Source organism: Mobula birostris, chromosome 6 (assembly GCF_030028105.1).
Source record: "Mobula birostris isolate sMobBir1 chromosome 6, sMobBir1.hap1, whole genome shotgun sequence".
Lineage (NCBI taxonomy): Eukaryota > Metazoa > Chordata > Chondrichthyes > Myliobatiformes > Myliobatidae > Mobula > Mobula birostris.
The window spans coordinates 151659498-151681339 of record NC_092375.1 but is presented as its reverse complement, the minus strand read 5'-3'; the positions used below and the strand labels follow the sequence as shown (position 1 = coordinate 151681339).

The 21842-nt window shown below is 40.4% G+C and overlaps 1 protein-coding gene across 2 annotated transcripts in view; it reads right to left on the bottom strand.

Annotated features, from left to right (window-relative positions):
• The window catches only part of dnah7 (dynein, axonemal, heavy chain 7), a 309070-nt gene that overhangs the window by 208031 nt on the left and 79197 nt on the right, over window positions 1-21842 (bottom strand). For both annotated transcript variants that reach the window (XM_072261643.1, XM_072261644.1), the window contains 3 exons: window positions 19871-20039; window positions 19679-19781; window positions 825-952 (listed from right to left, as the gene is read on the bottom strand). In XM_072261643.1, the coding sequence (XP_072117744.1) occupies window positions 825-952; window positions 19679-19781; window positions 19871-20039 (400 nt within the window). The remainder of the gene's footprint in view (window positions 1-824; window positions 953-19678; window positions 19782-19870; window positions 20040-21842) is intronic.

The window sequence follows — 21842 nt, the reverse complement described above, 5'->3', positions numbered from 1 at the left end:
TGCACATCTCGCATAACCTATCATGTCCCAGAACACATCCTCCACGGCCAAGAAAGCTCACCAATACCTCTACTTTTTGAGAAAGCTGAAGAGAACTGGAGTATGAACATCCATACAGATTGGCAATGGAGAGCATCCTAACATGCTGCATCATTTGGGGTATGGAAGTAACATTGTGGCAGACAGGAGGGCTCCACAATGGGTAGTTAAAACTGCCCAACACATCATTAGCACCAGCCTAACCACCATCAAGGACATAAATAACAGAAAGGTGCCAAAAAAAAGCCCAGAAATATCATGAAGGGTCTCATCCACCCTGCTCATGAACTGCTTGTCTCATTCCCATCACAGGAGAGGCTACACAGCATCCATGCCAAGACCAACAGACTCAATAACAATTACTTCCCCCTAGTTATCAGGCTGATCAACACATCCACCCATTAACCTCGCTACACTCCCCACCACCACTACTTTTCATTTCCTGTCGGGGTCACCTCATATATACCTGTACCTAGTGTATCTTTATATACATACAATCACTCTATGTATATACGTTAATTATTTGTATTTATATTTATCGTGTTCTTTATGCTTATTGTGCTGCATATAACATTTCATTCTCCTTTACACTTATGTACTGAGAATGACTATAAACGATCTTGAATTTTGAAGCCCATCTCAATTCTTTATCTATGTATCTAATTGCAGCTAAGTACTTTAATTATTATGGATGACCAATTGATGCTTAAGTATTAATCATGTGACAAACAATAACATTCATAAATTGTCATGATTCATATATTGCAAGGAATCAGGAATATTACCTTAAGGTTGTCTGGTAACTCTGAACGACCAGCATAACCTGGATTCATAGTGATGAAGACAGCACAGGTTGGGTTAAGTTCCAGTTCAGTTCCTTCAAACACCAGTGTAGTTGAACCAGCTCCAATCCCTGTAGCAAAGCAACAGAAAAATCAGTGTATAAACAAAACAAGTAATGATTGTATCGTGTGTGTGTGTGTGTGTGTGTGTGTGTGTGTGTGTGTATGTTTGTGTCTGTCTGTCCGTCCTGTCTGTGCGTCTGTGTATGTGTACGTGTGTCTTTATGAAATTGCCTCTTTGTGATCATAAATATTAAATTAATGTACATTTAATTTGATTGCCCAAAAATGAGTGTTAAAATAGCGATGAAACTTACTGTGAACAGACACCACAGGAATTTCAAACCAGGCAAAGGAGCACAATTAAACACAACACTAACAAGATGCAGTTCACTATCTGATGTTGCTCCACTATCACCTATGTAGAATACAGTATCGTGCTGTATGGTTTCTCATTGAAATATATTAAACTAGTGAAGCTTTCCATTAAGCTGCATGACCTTCCCTTTTTGCACAGCAAGTATTGTGATTATACGACAGAGGTCATGATATATTTTTTAAATTAAATAATCTTTTAAAACCATAATAAGTGTTCCTTAATGCCTGTCTGCCTTATTGTCAAACTCTTTAAGACTTAAAATTAGCAATCATAAGTGCAAGTTCTCATTTCCAGATTTTATTCATTACATGAGATCTAAATAAAAAATTCTTACTTTCTTCTCTCATAACTCATTTTTTCCTTTTTGTGTTTCTCTCTTTCTGTACCTGCTTTGACCTCAAAGTCATCCATTCCAAATCATACACCATTTTTTTTACTTATTCATTTATGAGATGTGGGCATCATCAGGTAAGTCAGCAGTTATTGCCCATCCCTGGTTGCCCTTGAGAATGTGGTACTGAGCTGCCTTCTTGAACCGTTACAGTCCCTGAGGTGTTAGTACACCCACAGTGCTGTTAGAGAGAGGAATTCCATGATTTTGACCCAGCAACAATGAAGGAATGGCGACATGTTTCCAAGTCAGGATGGTGATCAACTTGGAGGGGGATTTCCAGGTCATGGTGTTCCAAGGTATCTGCTGTTTTCGTCCTTCTAGATGGTAGTGGTCATGGGTCTAGAAGGTGCTGCCTTAGGAACTTTGGTGTGTTGTTGCAGTGCATCTTGCATATATTACACACCACTACAATTGTTTGTTGATGGTGAACAGAGTGGACGCTTGTGGAAGGGGTACCAATCAAGTGGGCTGCCTTGTACTGAATGGTGTCAAGTTTCTTGAGTGTTGATGGATCTGCACTCATCCAGGTGAGTGGAGAGTATTCCATTACACTCCTGACCTGAGCCTTGTAGATGGTGGACAGGCTTTAGGGAGTCAGGAGGTGAGTTACACACCATAGGATTCCTAGCCTTTGACCTGCTCTGGTAGCCATGGTGTTTATATGGCTAGACCAGTTCAGTTTCTTGTCAGTGATAACCCTCAGGATGTTAATAGTAGGGGATTCAGTGATAGCGATGCCACTGAATGTCAAGGGACAACGGTTAGAGTCTCTCTTGTTGGAGATGGTCATTGCCTGGCACTTCCATGACTCGAATGTTATTTGCCACATGTCAGCCCAAGCCTGGATATTGTTCAGGTCCTGCTGTATTTGGGTATGAACTGTTTCACTACCTGAGGAGGCACAAGTGGTGCAAAAAATCTCTACTTCTGACCTTATGATGGAAGGAAGATCATTGATGAAGCAGCTGAAGATGGTTGGACCTAGGACAGTTCCCTGAGGAACTCCTGCAGTGATGTTGTGAGGATGAGATGATTAATCTCCAACCACTGCAAGCATCTTTCTTTGTGTCAGGTATGATTCCAACCAGCAGAGGGTTTTCTCCCCAAATCCCATTGACTCCATTTTAGCTAGGGCACTTTGATGCCATACTCAGTCAAATGCTGCCTTGATGTCAAGGGCTAACATTCTCACCTCACCTTTGATATTTAACTTTTTGGTCCATATTTGGACCAAGGAGGTGATGAGGTCAGGAGCTGAGTGGCCTTGACAGAACCCAAACTCAGCATCCATATGCAGGTTATTGCCAAGTAAGTGCTGCATGATAACACTGTTGAAGACCCCTTCCATTACTTTGCTGTTGATTGGGCGATAATTGGCTGGGTTGGACTAGTCCTGTTCCTTGTGAGCTATTCTGAGCTATTGCAAAGTTTGGTTCAGAATTTCTCAGCCTGCTTGTATGACAAAATACATACCCACTAGCCTTATACATTCAGATCCCCGATGGGCTGTCAAAGGGACCATGATATTTTCATCCTACACTTCGAACAACTTATAACAAAAATTCAATGAAATTATGAGTGATAAATAGGCATGAGTAACAGACAAGCCTACCTAATAGTGAAAATGTTTCTTTAGCTGCCATGCAGATTTTGGGCAAACAAAATATTCCATATAATATCTTCCTTAAAGCACAGTGTGTTACTATAACCCAGTGGTTCCCAAACTGGGCGATATCACCCCCAGGGGGTGATAGAGGGCTATAAAGATAAAGAGGTGGTTGGGGAATGCTTGGTAGCAAGGGGGGCAGCCCAGGGATTACAAGATTAATTTAGGAAATAAATTACTTACTATAAGCATTTGATCCTTAGTGCCTCATAATTGATAACAATGATCACTTAATCGCATCACCTCATTTCTCGCTAACCCACCGTTCTTTTAGGCTCTGATTGAAGTGCATTATAGTTGTTAAAAAGCAATGTGACACTTCTGTATTTGGCAGATCATGAGAAATCTGGACTGAAGAAATCATGTTATTTCTAGGTCCAGCTAGTGCATTATTGACACTCACTATTGTAGTAGTGTTAGCTAGTATGAATCTCATACTCTAATCATGCAGTGATGCGTTTCTTGTGAATTACAGGATGGCATTCAATGGGGTAAAGTTCAGAATCTGTCCAATCAAATGGTCTTAACCACAATTCTCTAGCCCATGGCCCAATCGAGATACGTTGCCCCACCTTATGTACCTTCAGGCAGAAAGTCAGGTTTTTCCTGAGTTCTGATGATGTCATAACTTTTCCCTTCTATTGATTGCAGCGTCCGAGGTTGGACTTAAGCAATAGGTGACCGACTGTAGTAGTTAAACCATAATAAAAATGGCAGAAGCAGACCAAAGGAAAAAGAGGTGTGGACTGTACAGTGTGGAGTATCTAAAATATGGATTTATACCAGCTCCAGGCAAACAACAGCACCAATGTGTCTGTTGCGTGAAAAAGTTTTTTTTTCCAAATGAAGTAATGAAACCGTCCAGGGTCCTTTAATATTTGAAAAGAATACAGTCCGATAAAGCAAACAAGAACTTGGCTTACTGCTTTGTGAAATCTTTCAAAAATGGAAAACACTTCAAACACGTCTGCCAGCAATTCACAACAAAGCAGTGATAGTTTGCATGCTTTATACAACATTTCATTTATCTGGAAAGCCCCGTACAACTGGGGAAGAACTGATTCTGCCAGCAGTAAAGGAGGTTTTGTGTATGGTTTTGCATAAGTCACGAGACCAAATAATTAAAGTAATTCTGCTCAGGGACAACTCTGTTTAAAGACAAACAGATGAAATGTCTGAGAATTTGAAAGACATATTGTGCAACATACTTAGGAAAACAGATGAGTCAACTTTGCCAGGTAACAAATCTTTGTTTCCTGGTTAGGTTTGCTTCATAAAAGATGAAGACATGGTTCAAGTGTTGTTACTTGGGCAAGGTAAGTACCTGATAAGTTTCTTTTTCTTCATCTCCTTCATTCTTCATTCCTCATCTGTTAGAGCAGTTAGTGCAGTAAGAACGGCTCCAGGGGCTATGTTTTTGTTCTGTGTGTGAGTTGTGGGAATTCTGAGAGACCTGCAGCCTCCCAGATACCCACACTTGCACCAGACACACCAAGCTGAAACTCCTCAGAGAACACGTTAAGGAAATGGAGCTGCAACTGGATAATCTTCAGCTCATAGGAGAGACTGAAGAAGTGATAGATAGGAGCCAAGTGAAGGTGGCCACCCTAGGCTGCAGGAGGCAGGTAACTGGGTAACTTTCAGGGAGGGGAAATGTGCAGCCAGTGCCATTCCCCTCAACAATAAATATACCACCTTGGATACTGATGAGGGGGACATCCTATCGGGGGAGCCACAGTGACCGGGTCTCTGGCACTGAGTTTGATGCCAGGGTTCAAAAGCGATGTTAAGGGGACTGAAGTAGTGATAGGACATTCCATAGTTAGAGGAATAGAAATAAGATTCTGTAGACATGATCAAGAACCCGGATGGTATGTTACCTCCCAGGTGCCAGAGTAGAGATGCCTCCGATCAGGTCCATTCTAAAGGGGGAGCGTGAGCAGCTAGAATTCTTGGTACATATTGGCACCAATGACATAGGTAGGAAAGGTGAGGAGGTCCTGAAGAGAGATTTTAGGGAGCTAAGTAGAAAGCTGAATAGCAGCATCCCCAGGGTATTCATCTCTGGATTGTTGCCTGTGCCATATGCCAGTGAGTTTAAGATGAGGATGATTTGGCAGATGAATGTGTGGCTGAGGAACTGGTGCAGAGGGCAGGGGTTCAAATTTCTCGATCACTGGGATCTTTTCTGGGGAAGGCACAACCTCTACAAAAGGGATGGGTTACATCTGAACTCAAGGAGGACCAATATCTTTGCGAGCAGGTTTGCTCGAGCTGTTCGGGAGGGTTGAAACTAATTTTGCCAGAGTGATAGGGCTGAGGATGGGGTAAATAGTTTTCAAACAGAGGCAGTGTGTAGTGAGACTGCTAGCAAGGAGAGGCTGATGAAAGGGCAAAATTGCAGCCAATGGGATGAGTTGTAATATAAAAAGAGGACAAAAGCAAAAAGGGTGATGGATACAGGACTGAATGTGTTATATCTGAATGCACACAGTATACAGAATAAGGTAGACAAACTTGTAGCACAGTTACAGATTGGCATGTATAATATTTTGGGCATCAATGAATCATGGCTGAAAAAAGATTACATCTGGGAGCCCAATGTCCAAGGATACACCTTGTATCAAAAGGACAGGCAGGTAGGCAGAGGGAGTGGGGTGGCTCTGTTGGTTAAAAAATGAAATCAAATCATTAAAAAGAGGTGACATAGGATTGGAAGGTGTAAAATCATTGTGGGTAGAGCTAAGAATCTGCAAGGGTAAAAGTTATGGGGGATTTCAATTTGCAAGTATATGGGGAAAATCAGGTTGGTACTGGATCCCAAGGGTGGGAATTTGTAGAATGCCTACAAAATGGCTTTTTAGATCATCTCATGGTAGACCCCACTAGGGGATCAGCTATTCTGGATTGAGTGCTGGATGCAATGAACCAGAAGTGATAAAAGAGATTAAGGAAAGGGGACCCTTAGGGGACAGTGATCATAATATGATAGCATTCACCCTGCAACTTGAGAAGGAGAGGCTAAAATCAGATATATCAGTATTAAAGTGAAGTAAAGGGAATTACAGAGGCATGAGAGAGAAGCTGAACAAATTTAACTGGAAGGAAACACTAGCAGAGATGATGACAGAGCAGAAATGGCTGGAGTTTCTTGCAGCAATTCAAAAAGTGCATGATAGATCCCAAGGAAGATGTATTCTAAAGGCAGGATGATACACCCATGGATGACAAGAGAAGTCAAAGCCAACATAAAAGCCGGGGGGTGAGGGTTGCATATAATAGAGCAAATATTAGTGGGAAGTTAGAGGATTGGGAAACTCTTAAAAACCAATAGAATGCAACTAAAAGTCATAAAGAAGGAAAAGATGGAATACAAAAATAAGCCACCCAATAGTATTAAAGAGGATACCAAAAGTTTCCTCACATATATAAAGTGTGAAAGGGAGGTGAAAGTAGATATCACACCTCTGGAAATTGATGCTGGTAATGGGGGATCAAGGAAATGGTGGATGAACTGAATAAGTATTTTCCATCAGTTTTCACCGTGGAAGACACTATCTGTATGCCAAAATTTTAAGAGTGTCAGCAGGCAGAAGTGAGTGAAGTTGCCATTACTAGGGAAAAGGCGCTTGGGAAACTGAATGGCATAAGGGTAGGTAAGTCACCTGGACCAGATGATCTTACACCACAGGATTATGAAAGAGGTTGCTGTAGAGATTGTGGAGTAGTAATCTTTCAAAAAAAAAATCGATGGATTCTGGCATGGTTCTAGAGGACTAGAAAACTGCAAATGTCACTCCACTCTTCAAGAAGGGAGAAGGCAGAAGAAAGGAAATTATAAACCAGTTAGTCAGACCTCAGTGGTTAGGAAGATGTTGGAATCAATCGTTAAATACGTGGTTTCAGGGTACTTGGGGGCACATGATAAAAAAGGCCTAAGTCAGCATGGTTTCCTTAAGGGAACATCTTGCCTGACATATCTGTTGGAACTCCTCGAAGAAATAACAAGCCGGCTAGACAAAGTAGAATCAGTTGATTTTGTATATAGGTTTCCCCCGCCAAACAAAGGTAGAGCATTCCTATGAAATGGTTCATAAGCCGAAATTTCGTAAAGCGAAGAAGCAATTACCATTTATTTATATGGGAAAATTTAGTGAGCGTTCGCATACCCAAACATAACCTATCAAATCATGCCAAATAACACATAAAACTTAAAATAACAGTAACATATAGTAAAAGCAGTAATGATATGATAAATACACAGCCTATATAAGATCGAAATACTTTTCCACAATCATCGCCGGCACTGTTCTCCATAGCGAAAATCTCACGCAAGCGCTCTTGGCAGAAACACTCTCCAGTAACCTTTAAGCTATGAAGCTGCCAAATTATACCAAATAACACGTAAGAATACACAGCTGATATAAAGTAGAAATAATGTATGTACAGTGTAGTATCACTTACCGGAATCGGGACAGCGCCGAGCACACTGATGATGGTGTGTTAGACTGAGTTGTCACAGGTTGGACTGGTGCAGTGGCCCCCACCTTCCGAGCAGCGATTGATACATTGCTGTGAAGCATGCAGAGGTCCAGTGGTAGCCGGGACGCACCCAGCACACATTTAAGAAAAAAGCTGAAATAAAAATGCTAATTAATTAGGTGCCACCCGACACATAATTGTCGGCCCAGATCAGAGATGATTGCTGATTGCACCTAATTAATTAGCATGTTTATTTTGGCTTTTTTCTCAAAGATGTGTGCCTCCCCGCTACCGCTGCATTCTCAGTGAATCAGTGTCTGGCCGTGGCCTGGGTGTTGGGGTGGTAGGACACTGGGGTGTCATCTCATTGTCGTCTGTTTCCATTAGAGCAGGCAGCTCATCTTCTCCTATGACTGCCTGCCTCGATGTCGAAAGTCGAGGTTCATCATCTGCGGTGGCTGATGTGGAAGGCTTGCTTGACTGCTGAGCCTCGCACATTTTTCTATCATACAGTTCTTTGTAAGCACTCAAACCATCCTTCAAATATCCCCTAAACCTACGTACCCTTTCAAAATTAAAGTTGTACTTTATCATTGCAGCGAAAATCTCACGCAGTTGCTTCACATTCATTTCGCTAATGAATTCAGTTTCGATTGTTATCCTTTCCTCTTCCAATTGCATCAGCTCTTCATCTATCAGTTCTTGGTCATAGGATGCCAAAATCTCTTCAACATCATCTTCGTCAGCTTCCACAAGCCAAACTCACGTTGTCCTTACTTCGTTCACCACAATCAAAACGCTTAATCATGTCTAGTTTTACGTTAAGTGTAACACCCTTACAAGCTCTTTTAGGCTTTTCCGATACCTTAGAACTCATCTTGCTAACGGCTGCTCAATTTCATAACAGTGAGGTTTCATAAAGCAAATGTTAGAAAAGTGGGGGACACCTGTACTTGGATTTTCAGAAGGGCTTTGACAAGGTGCCACATTTGAGGCTATTTAACAAGTTAAGAGCCCATGGTATCATCAGAATGGATAGGCAAAGATTGGGAATGAAGAGAGCGTTTTCTGATTGACTGTTGGTGACAAGTGGTGTTCCAAAGGTTCTGTGTTGGGACCGCTTCTGTTTATGTTATATGTCAATGATTTGGTTGACAGAATTGATGGCTTTGTGGCCAAGTTTGCAGACAATACAAGGATAGGTGAAGGAGCTACAGAAGGATTTAAGACTGATTCACTGAATGGGCAAACAAGTGGCAGATAGAAGACAGTGCCAGGAAGTGTGTGGTCATGTACTTTGGTAGGAGAAATAAAAGTGTAGACTACTTTCTATATGGTGAGAAAATTCAATAATCTAAGGTGAAAAGGGACTTGGGATTCCTCGTGCAGGATTCCCTAAAGGTTAATTTGCAGGTTGAGTGGGTGCAAGGAAGGCAAATGCGATGTTAGCATTCATTTGAAGAGGACTAGAATATCAAAGCAAGGATGGAATATTTAGACTTTTTTAAGCACTGGTGAGGCCTCATTTGAAGTATTGTGAGCATCTTGGACCCCAATCTAAGAAATGATGTGCTGATATTGAAGAGGGTTCAAAGGAGGTTCACAAAAATGATTCCGGGATTGAAAGGCTCATCATGTGAGGAGAATTTCCTGGCTCTTAGGCCTGTGGTCATTGGAATTCAGAAGAATGAGAGGGAGGCTCATTGAAACCTATCGCATGTTGAAAGGCCTTGATAGAGTAGATTTGGAAAGGATGATTCCTATGGTGGGGGAGTCCAAGACCAGGGGCCTCAGAACAGAGGGGTCCATTTAGAATGGAGATAAGGTGAATCTGTGGAATTTATTGCCACAGGCGGCTGTGGAAGTCAAGTCATTTGGTATATCCAAGGCAAATGTTGACAGATTCTTGATTAGGTAGAGCATGAAGGGATACAAGGAAGAGGCACAAGACTGGGGTTGAGGGAGATGGATTAGCCATGATGATATGGCGGAGCAGACTCGATAGGCCAAATGCCTGAAATTTGGAAATTTACTCCTATAAATGTCCTACTCCTATATCTTATTGTCTTATTTGCAATGGGACTAGAAACAGATATAAAGGGGGAGCAATTTTTCAAAGAGAACAGCATCTTGCTCACCAACATTCTTGCTTGTCCGATATACAGTACACCATCAATGACAGGACACCACTTTCTTGAAAGTTATTATTTGCTTGAAAAAAAAGCTATACCTAACATATTTACCATTCAGTGTGTAATTCATAGAACATACGAGGGTGATTGATAAGTTCGTGACCCAAGGTAGGAGCAGTCAATTTTAGAAAACCAAGCACATTTATTTTACAAAATATTCCCCTCCTACACGTACACACTTAGTCCACATCATGGAGCATACGGATCCCTTCTTTGTAGAAGTGGTCCACTGCAGGGATGATTGATAAGTTAGTGGCCTAAGGTAGAAGGAGATGAATTACTAACTTCAAACTTTCTGCATAATCACTCAAAGAGTTGAACTGCACATGCATGTAATAAGAGTGTCTTGGACCTCCAGGTGGTCCACAGCAGGAGTGATTGATAAGTTCGTGGCCTAAGGTAGAAGGAGATGAGTTATACAGCTCTCATTACATGCACATGGAGTTCAACTCTGAGTGAAAATGCAGAAAGTTTGAAGTTAATATCTCATCTCCTTCTACCTTAAGCCACAAACTTATCAATCACCCCTGCTGTGGACCACTTCTGGAGGTCCAAGATGCCAACTCCTACAAAAAAGGGATCCGCATGCTCCACGACCACTGGACTAAGTGTGTAAATGTAGGAAAAATAAATGTGCTAGGCTTTCTACAATTGACTCCTTCTACCTCAGGCCGCGAACTTATCAATCACCCCTCGTAGAACAGTTCAGCACAGGAACAGGTTACTCAGCCCACAATGCTGTGCCAAACTAATCAAATACACCCAAAGACTACTCCCTCCTACCTAAACCATGTCCATATCCTTCCGTCCTCCTTCGATCCATGTGCATATCCAAATGTCTCTTAAAACCCTCCAATGTATTTGCCTCTACCACCAAACCAGGATGCGCATTCCAGGCACCTACCACTCTCTAAATAAAAAACTTACCCCTCACATCCCATTTGAAACCTGCCTCCTCTCACCCTCAATGCATACCCTCTGGTATTAGACATTTCAGCCCTGCGAAACACATACTCTCTGTTGCTCATAATCTTATAAACCTCTATCAGATGTCCCCTCAGCCTCCAGCACTCCAGAGAAAACAACCAGTTTATCCAGCCTCTCTTGATAGCACATGCCCTCTAAACCAAGCAGTACACTGGTAAACCTCTTCTGCACCTCTCCAAAGCCTCAGCATCCTTCCTATCGTGGGGCAACGAGAACTGTACACAATACTCTAGTTGTGGCTTAACCACTGTTTTATAAAGCTGCAACATAACTTCTCCACTTTTGAACTCAAAGTCTTGACTAATAAAAGCATGCATTCCATAAGCCTCTGAACCACCTTTTATCAACCTTTGTAGCCACTTTCAAGGGGTTATGAACTTGGATCCCAAGATCTCTCTGCTCAGCAACAGCATTAAAAATCTTGCCCTTAACAGTGTACCTCCTTGCATTTGCCCTACCTAGGTGTAACAATTCACATTTATCTGGGTCAAATTCCATCTGCCATTTCTCTGCCCATTTCTGCAATGGATCTATATTGGACTGTATTCTTCACCAGTCTTCTACACTATCCACAACTTCACCAATCTTGGTATCATCTGCAAACTTACTAACCCATCCATCTACATTTTCATCCAGGTCATTTCTATACATCACAAACAGCAGAGGTCCCGCACAAATCCCAGCAGAACACCACTAATTACAGATCTCCAGCTTGAATAAGTCCATTCAACCTCTAACCTCTGTCTTTTATGCACAAGCCAGTTCTGAATCCAAACAGCCAATTTGCTGCGGATCCCAGGCATCTTAATCTTCTGGATGAGCCTCCCATGAGGGACTTTGTCAAACGCCTTACTAAAATCATGTAGACAACATCCTCTACCCTACTCTCAATTTCTCTCGTCACCTTGTCAAAAATCTTAATCAAGTTGGTAAAGCACAACCTGCCACACACAAAGTCATGCTGGCTCTCCTTAATTTGGCCATGGGCTGCTAAATGCTCATAGATCCTATCCTTAAGAATTTTCTCCACCAATTTCCCTACAACTGACATGAGACTCACAGGTCTATAGTTCCCAGGATTTTCCCTTGTTCTCTTCTTAAATAAAAGTACCAGCATTAGCCACTTGGCTGTCCTCCGGTATCTCGCCTGTGGCTAGAGAAGAGAAAAAAGCTATTAGTCAAGGGCACAGTAATTTCATCACTTACCTACTTCAATAGTCTGGGGTAAATCCCATCAGGCCCTGGGGACTTATCCACCTTAATACTCATGAGGAGGCTCAACATTTCCACCTCCTTGACCTCTAAACATCCTAAGATATTTATACAGTCAGCACTGATCTCCTGGTCCTCCATATCCTTTTCCTTGGTAAATACTGAAGTACTCATTAAGTATCTCACTCATATTCTGGGCATTCAAGCAAATATTCCCCTCTTTGTTCTTGAATGGTCCCACTTTCCCCCTAGTTATCCTCTTTCTCTTGATGTACATATAAAATGCCTTGGGATTCACCTTAATCCTACTTATCAAAGGCTTTTTATGGTTCTTCCTGGCCTTCCTAATTCCCTTTTTTAGTTCTTTTCTGGCTTCTTTATAATCCTCATGTCCTAACTTCTGAAGCTTTACATACTTCCCCTTTTTTTTCTTGACTATATTCATCACCTCAAGGTTCTTGAATCTTTCCATCCCTGTCCTACCTTCTAACAGGCACATACTATTCCTGTGCTATGTTCAGTTGATCCTTAAACACCCTCCACTTGTCTGATGTGGACTTGCCAGAGAAAAAATGTTTCCAATTAATGTTTCTTACTTCCTGCCTAATGCCCTCATAATTTGTCCGACTGCAATTTTCTCTCACAAGGATCATACCTATCCTTATCTATCACTATCCTGAAAAGTTAAGTAGTTAAGTAGTTGTTCGTCCACTTGAAGGTCAGTCACCTGGCCTGGCTCATTACCCAACAGGTAAAATATGGCCCCTCCTCTTGTTGGACCGTCCACATGGTCATTTAAGAAACCCTCACAGACAACATCTTGTCACAAAAAAACCTAAATGATCGGCAGCACAAGTCATTAAATATTGTTATCACAGAGGTAAATAAAATCAAGTCCCATGCTCTTAAGTCTCGACCATTTTGAGCATTTTGTATTGAGAATGATGAAGAGTTGGAATACTTGTTGTTGCACACAGAAGTCAAGCATCTCTCAGAAGGAAGCTGAATGGGATACTTCTATGGGCTTTTTGAAATTGGGATAAAATTATTCGAAGACTCAAGTGCTTCATTCAGTAAATCCACTCATAAATAATAGGAATGGCATTGCTAATTTGTCAGAGTTATTTGCAAAGTTTCATGAAATCAATCTTCATTTGTAAAGAAATGATGTGAATCTTATCAAAGTCAAATCAGTCCAGTCATCTCCACATTTCTTTCCAAATTAACCCTATTTAAATGCAAAATTGCTCATCATGACATTTTCCAATTTCCCAGCCTCTCTGTGTTAAAAGAGGAAGAAAGAATACCAGATGATAATCTCAAGACTACTGTGCCTACCTGGGTAAGCTGCAGAAAGATGTCTCAGAGAGATTTCAGGATCTTCTCTCAATCCAAATTCCACATTGGGTAATATGTAAATCTATTCCAGAACACTTGTACTGAGGAATTAACAGCAAAGGTGGAGGAAGAATTGATTTCACTACAAAATGAATTTGAACTGAAGCTGAGGTTCAAGAAATCATATCAAGCCTTCTGGTTGCAGAAAGAAACCTCTGAATGCTATCCTGGACTGTGGAAAAAGGTCCAGATGCTGGGGATGTGGTCTGGGAGCTGGTGGGAAGGGGCAAACACAAAAAAAGTTTGGGAATCACTGGTATAACCCAATGTGGGATTGCTAACAACCCTCAAATTCCTTCATAAAGCTCTTCAGTGTTGTACAGTATTCACATTTCATTCAGAAGGTGTAAATGAAACTGTACTTCAGGAAGTGAACCATCCATCCTTCCACTCCTTGACAACCTTTCCAACTAGCCCATGGGAAGAGAGCAATCAAATTACTATGCCTAGCAAGGTGGCCTAAACATAACTGTAAGCATTTTCCACCTGCATGGCAGTAATCATGGTGAGTGTACTTGTCTGATTTCAGATTAGTAGGAACCCAAATCCAGAGCTAACTTATCTGTTGCAAGGAAACAAACTATCATCAAGTACCCTAGCAGGCACAGCTGATGATAGAAATGGTAAGCTTTAAATCTACCCCATTCCCCTTTAAGACCTGTTAAAATATTGGACTTTAGAAACACTGTAGCGAAGTAATAATCAAGACTGTTCTTTACGCAGGCACCTTATGTAATGCTATTGCCATTTCAATAACCATCAAACAGTTGACTGAATGCTTCCATTGCAACCTGATTTCCATGGCACAGACATCTTAAGTTTATGGCTATTGTTGAGTGTCTGCGAGTGAGAGACTTTCAGGCATCTGCAGTCAAAAGTAGGAAGTCTTGAACTCACCCAACAGTAATTGATACCATCATTTCAATAGGATTTGCTGTGAGATGGATGGAGGTCCATCTTGTCATAGGTTCACAGAGTCATAGTCATAGAAAAGTACAGCACAGAAGCAGGCCGTTCAGCCCATCTAGTCTGTGCCAACTCATTTAAACTGCCTACTCTTATTAACCTGCACAGGGACCATAAACCGCCATACCCCTACTATCCACGTACCTATCCAAACTTCTCTTAAATGTTGAAATCGAGCTTGCATACCCCACTTGAGCTAGCAGCTCATTCCACACTCTGACGAGCCTTTGAATGAAGAAGTTTCACCTCATGTTCCCCTTAAACTTATTTTTCCACCTTTCATCCTTAACCCATGACCTCCAGTTGTAGTTCCACCCAATCTCAGTGGAAAAAGCCTGCTTGCATTTATCCTATCTATACACCTCATAATTCTGTATACATCTATCAAATCTTCTCTCTATCTTCTACGTTCCAAGGAATAAAGTCCTAAACTATTCAATCTTTCCATATAACTCAGGTCCTCCAGTCTCAGCAACATCCTTGTAAATTTTCTCTGTACTCTTTCATTCTTATTTACATCATTGCTGTAGGTGGGTGGCCAAAACTAGATACAATACTCCAAATTAGGCCTCACCAATGGCTTATATAACTTCAACATAACATCCCATCTCCTGCACTCAGTACTTTGATTTATGAAGGCCAAAATGTTATAAGTTTTCTTTACGACCCTATCAACCTGTGACACCACCTTCAATGAATTATGGACCTGTATTCCCAGATTCTTTGTTCTACTGCACTCCTCAGCACCCTACCATTCACTACCTAATATGCTACCTCACCTTGAATGCCAAGTGATTGAACATTCTTGACCAACTTCCCATGCAGGACCTTGTCAAATGCCTTGCTAAAGTCCATGCAGACGTCTACTGCCTTGGCTTCATCAACTTTCCTGATAACTTTTATGTTAGTTAGGGGAACTGACGGGTGATTCTGTGGACAAGAAAGAGATTCCCAAATGGTATGTTCCCTCCCAGGTGCAAGGGCCCAGGACATCTCAGGTTGACTCCCCTGAATCCTTAATTGGGAGTGTGAATAGCCAGAGGTTGTGGTCCACGTAGGTACTAATGACATGGGTAGGAGGAGTGACAAGGTTCTGCATGGGGTGTTCTGGGAGTTAGATGCTACCCTCAGGATTGCTACTCATGCCACATGCAAATGAGGCCAGAACTAGGAAGATTATACAGTTTAGTATGTGGCATAGGAGTTGATGTAGGAGGGAGGGCATAAGATTTCTGGATTATTGGACTCTCTTCCAGGGAAGGTAGGACTTGTACAGAAGGGACAGTTTGCACCTGAACTGGAGAGGGATTAACATCCTAGCGGGAAGATTTGTTAATGCTGCATGGTGTGGATCAAACTAGAGTTGCAAGGGGATGAAAACCAGAGTTCCAATGCGGATCGTGGAGAGAGATGTTGGTACAACAAAGTTTTAGGCAAAGTTAGGAATCAGAAGGTTGATCATAGTGTGACTAGTGTCCTGAGCCGTGAATATTTCAATGCGAGAAGTATTATAGGAAAGGCGGATGATAGTGCTGAAGATGAGGAAGCTGGTTTACAAACAGAGGCAATGTGTAGAAAAGAGAGTCTGTTGATAGGGCAAAATTGCAGTCAACAGGGTGAGTTGCAACACAAAAGGCAGGCAAAATCGAAAAGGGTGAATACAGGACTGAAGGTGTTATACAGTATTTGAATGTGGGCAGTATACAAAATAAGGTAGATGAACTTGTCGCACAATCATGGATTGGCATGCGTGATGTTCTGAGCATCACTGAGTCATGGCTGAAAGAAGATTATAGCTGGGAAGTTAATGTCCAAGGATACACATTGTATCAAAAGGACAGGCAGGAAGGCAAAAGGGGCAACATTGTTCTGCAATAACTTTCCCACGGCTGAGGTCAGGCTCACCGGTCTATAATTTCCTGGTTTATTTTTAGAGCCTTTCTTAAGCCTGATTTATACTTGTGCGTGCGGGCTACACCGTAGCCTACACCATAGGCCTGATTTATACTTCTGCGTAGCCCTACGCTGTAGCGAGCATGTGTTATTGTGTCTGCGTCGCTCTGTAATTCACCGCCAAAACACTAGTTTACGGTGTGGTTTCTATGCCACTGTTGAGTTTCTTCGTGAGAGACATGGACGAGGAAATGTATTTCAAATATTTTCGGATGTCGGCAGGTAGATTTGACAATTTGGTTCATCGTCTCCAACCATTTATTTCGCATCAGTGTACAGACATGGCGGAGAAAAGCAACTGGAGATGCGTAGGATGAAGTGCGATGCTACCAAGCAGACCAATCACAGTTGTTGCGGTCTGCGTAGCTGCAACGTGCAAGTTACTTTTTTGGGGAGGTGCACATCACCCAACAGCGTAGGGTACACAGTACCTACGGCGTACATTTCACGCAAAAGTATAAATCAGGCTTTGAGCAGCGGACCAACATTGGCTATCTGGCACGTCAGCTGTCGTAAGGATGTTTTAACTATTTCTGTTAGGGCTTCGGCAATTTTTGCAGCTGCCTCCCACAGGACCACTTTGTCAGGCCCTGGTTTATCCACCCTAATTTACATAGAAACATAGAAAACATAGAAAATAGGTGCAGGAGTAGGCCATTCGGCCCTTCGAGCCTGCACCGCCATTTATTATGATCATGGCTGATCATCCAACTCAGAACACCGCGCCAGCCTTCCCTCCATACCCCCTGACCCCCGTAGCCACAAGGGCCTCAAGACAGCAAACACCTCCTCCTCTGTAATCTGTATAAAGTCCATGAAGTTGGTGCTGTTTTGCCTTACCATTATAGACCTTGTGTCCGCCTCCTGAGTAGATACAGATGCAAAAATCCATTTAAGATCACCCCCATCTCTTTTGACTCCTCGCGTGAATTACTATTCTGATCTTCCAGAGGACCAATGTTGTCTCTTGCAATCATTTTGCTATTAACATATTTGCAGAATCTCTTAGGATTCTCCATCACCTTGTCTGCTAAGACAACCTCATGCTTTCTTTTAGCCCTCCTGATTTCTTTCTTAAGCGTTCTCTTGCATTTCTTATACTCCATAAGCATGTTTGTTTCTACCTGCCTATACCTATGCACCTCCTTTTTTTTTTCTTAACCAGGGCCTCAATATCTCTCAAAAAAACAAAATTCCCTACCCCTGTTATCTTTACCTTTTATTCCGACTGGCACATGCAAGCTTTGTACTCTCAAAATTTCACTTTTGAAGGCTTCCCACCTACTGAGTACATCCTTGCCAGAAAATAGCCTGTCCCAATCAACACTTGCCAGATACTTTCTGATACCAGCAAAATTGTCCTTTCTCCAAATTAGAATCTCAACCCATGGACCAGAGCTATTTTTTTTTTTGCATATTTACTGAGATTTCCAGGCATTCCCCAGTTTAACAATCAGCTCTTGGATTGTGCATCCATTTAAACCCAACAAAACATCCACATTAATATTAACAGTACTTTAGGACTGCAGGGAACAAAGAATAGAGGCTAATTTCATTCTTATATAATTAATTGTACTCTTATAGATTTTTAAAATTAGTTTCAAAATACTTTTCTTTTTAATAATCTTTGAAATGTGACAACTTAAATATCTGGCAACGCAATTGGGGCAATTTCAAGAGGAAGGTTTCTCCAGTGTTCTGACTCTATTCAGACCTAGATGCAGAAGTCAGTGACTCTTCAGGCTACCTGGATAGATACTCCCCTTCTGAATAATCTGGCCATGACGTGAAAGTGGAATATGGCCCCATATCAACAAGATCTAACAAATTAAATAGAAAACAAATATCTATTTAAAGTCATTCCCAATTCTACTCACGATTGGTAGCACACCATCTGTACAGTACTTATATCCGCAGGTGTATAATTTACATAGCAAAGTTAGTAAATTTTAATCATCATGCTTTATGTGTCTTCATGAAAATGAAATTTCTCAAGTAAAAACCTATCAGAGAAATTTGAATACAGTCATGCAAATAGCATAGATACTCAGTTGATGTTGTATAAATGGGTCCCTGCTGTCACTTCATGAGTAGCTCTCTCAGTTTCATGCCTGAAAGTCCAACTGTCAGTCCAAAAGTATTTACACATTGTTACATTATTGTTTGTGAACTTACTGCACACATGAAAAAGGAACTAGTGTTTTCCAGGTGTATACAACAAATAAACTCTTCACAGGCTTTCAGCCAGGTACAGGTATCAATGTTAACAAACGTTTCAATGACAAATTCTTCCATTGAGTTTGTCATTGAAACGTCGGTTAAAATTGATACCTGTACACATTGATTACCGCTTTCCTACATTGTTGAAATGCATCATTACCCATCTAGCAGGCTGGGATGTCAAATACAGCAATACATAAATGCAAATCCTTTTGCAGCACTTTATCCATAAAGCATAAAATAAAAAATATATAAAATAGAAATGAGTCTCTCTAACAAGATAGATAAAATTAAAGAGGCAAAGAGTACACAGCTAGATACTAAAAGGTTTAGCCAGTCAAATTTTGATGCTGCAAAGCATTTAAAAGATAAAAGAGGATTCACAGAAGCCAGAAATTAAAGTGCCTGGAAGCCATCACAAATTCCCCATAAAATGTTATACTTTTCTTAATAAGATTTCTGCCAATTTTCCATCAAAATTATGGACAAACACAACAATTCACATTCAACCTTCAGCTAGCCAGCTCTTCAGTCAAGTTACACTAAACTGAGGAATGGAGAGGACATTACTTTTTTTACAACTTGCTATTTTTCCCTGTACCTTATATCACACATCAGTACTGTTAACACTTTTTACATATTCAGTTGACAGTAACATCTGTCATTTAGGAAGTCATCTTTATGAGGATAAAGTAAATAATAAAATTGGGAACAGAAGTGAATGCAGAATTAATTTTCTATTTCATCAACCAGATACGTTTTTGTATAAAATACATGAAAATTGAAGATCAGAAACCTTTCTACTCACTAAAGGGAGAAGGGATACCACAAATCATGCTAATATATCAGTAAAGCAAATGTCCATTGACAAAAATGATAGCAGTTTAATGTGCCAATTTTGAAGGATTTACTAATAATGAATACGCGAAGAATGCCAAATTAACATACCTCTTTGGATCGTTAGAATTTGCTGGGCAACAACAGAAAGCACTTCCAGGTCAATTCTGTTGAATTCATCAAAGCATGCCCAAGCACCACAGGACAGCAATCCCTGAAATCATAATCAAGTTTGCAATTAAAAATACAATGAACTTTCCACATTGAATATTAGGAATTTGTAAAAATTTGTATTACGCACACCTTGAAAAATTTTCCAAGAGCAATATAGTCCAATCCATCTGAGCAGTTGAAAACCACACACTGCTTGGCTACAGCTTTTGCCAGATCTTTAGTTGTCTCAGTCTTACCAGTGCCAGCTGGTCCCTCTGGTGCCCCTCCAAGATGTAGATTTAATGCACCAAACAACGTTCTGTTCATTTATTCAAGATCGACAAAGATAGATGACAGAGTTTACAATTACAGAGATAGTAATAGTTTTGATTTTGTTATATATAAAAATAAAATTTCTGCATAGTATCTATCATCTTAACTTGTAAAATTTCAGAGCCACAGATGAATAGATATATTTTCTACGGCTCATTTTTCTGTTCAGATATAATGTTTTTTTTACTAATTCTGACTCAAATATACACACATACATTACTCATTGTACATTCTGTCCACAAGATAATGAATACTTAAAGGTATCTGAAATTAACTGGAAAATAGTAATTTGCTGAAATTACTTGTAAGGTAAAACACAGAATAAACAGTTTTTCAGTATATTAAGGAATAATGATGCACATTGGGTCAGATGAAAAAGTAATTTACATGTATACTCATCATAAAAAAAGACTCCAAGGGACTAATGTTGAAATTTACAGCATACCAAAATAAGATTTAAACTTAATATATTAAAAGACAAAACAGACTCACACAGATGCAGTGGTAATCTGGAAAATGGGTTTTCTATCAGGTGGAACGCAGTAATTATACTCTGAATTGAACAGGGTTGAGGGCAGCAGAAAAGCAGAAGGACTCAAGGCTACATTTATCATACGTTACAGGAAACTCAAGTCTGTATCATTTTCCGTTTTAAAAATTTAGTTGTAATTTTAAGTTTTAATGTAAGGTACAGAAAATAAAAGAACACAAAAATAGCTACAAATCTAAACAAAACCTTTATGAATACTATGTTCACAAATCAGAAAGGATGTTGAGACTTTAAAAGAGATTTGAGGTGAATTCACTAGATTGCATCAAGCCTTGATAAATATGAAAGTATTAAATATAGAGGTTCTTTCAGCAGCACATCAACCATCATTTTATAAGCATATAAAATGCTTATAATTATGGAAGAATGTCATAATATGGTTTGAAGAAGTTTGATTACAGTGATTAAGTATAGAACATGAACAAAATTAAATCCAAAAAAATAGGAAAATCTGTTTTACACAGATGTAAAATTAGACAACTGATTTGCATTGATTTGAGCTGAGACAGAAACTATATCAACATTCAAGGTTGAAAGGGTGAGTAGATAAAAGAGTAGGAGATAAAGGGATTCACCAAGAGGGAAGTTGAAATGTTGGCTTGCTATCAGAATAAATGCCAACAAAATTGTTCCAAAAATGTCAGTTGCCATGTTGAAATTTATAGAAATATAATTCTGTCCCTGCAAGTATGCAATCCATCTTTTCAAAGAGCATGCATGAACATTAAAAAAATTAGAACAAACTGTGTGGCATTTGGACAACATAATGTGTTTTCCATTTCCTCACTGGCTAATCTAAATGTCTGTAATTTGTTATATAAAATGTTTGAAATAGCCGCAACGAAAAGTACACAATCTTGCATTTACCTTACATCTCTGATTCAAGTCAAACATACTTTACAGAAGTGTAATCAGGAAAAAACTCAAAACATATCAAGGGGGAGTCCGAAAACTTGCTCAGAATGGGGGGGGGGGGAGGGAAGAAAAATAGAGGGATTTATCGCAGGAATTCTGGACGTGACAGCCTAGTCCATGATAAGATAACGAAACAGGTTGATTCAAATTATTACAGTGAATTCAATGTATCTCAAAAAGCAAAGGGGCAGTGGATGAATGGGACATGACGTAAAAACATGAAATGATATGAGCTTGGATCAGGCTGTTTACGTAGCCTTAAGTTTTTTTTACCCCCCTAAAAGGGCCAGAAAATCATTGAAGTAATTTTGTCCAATGGTAACA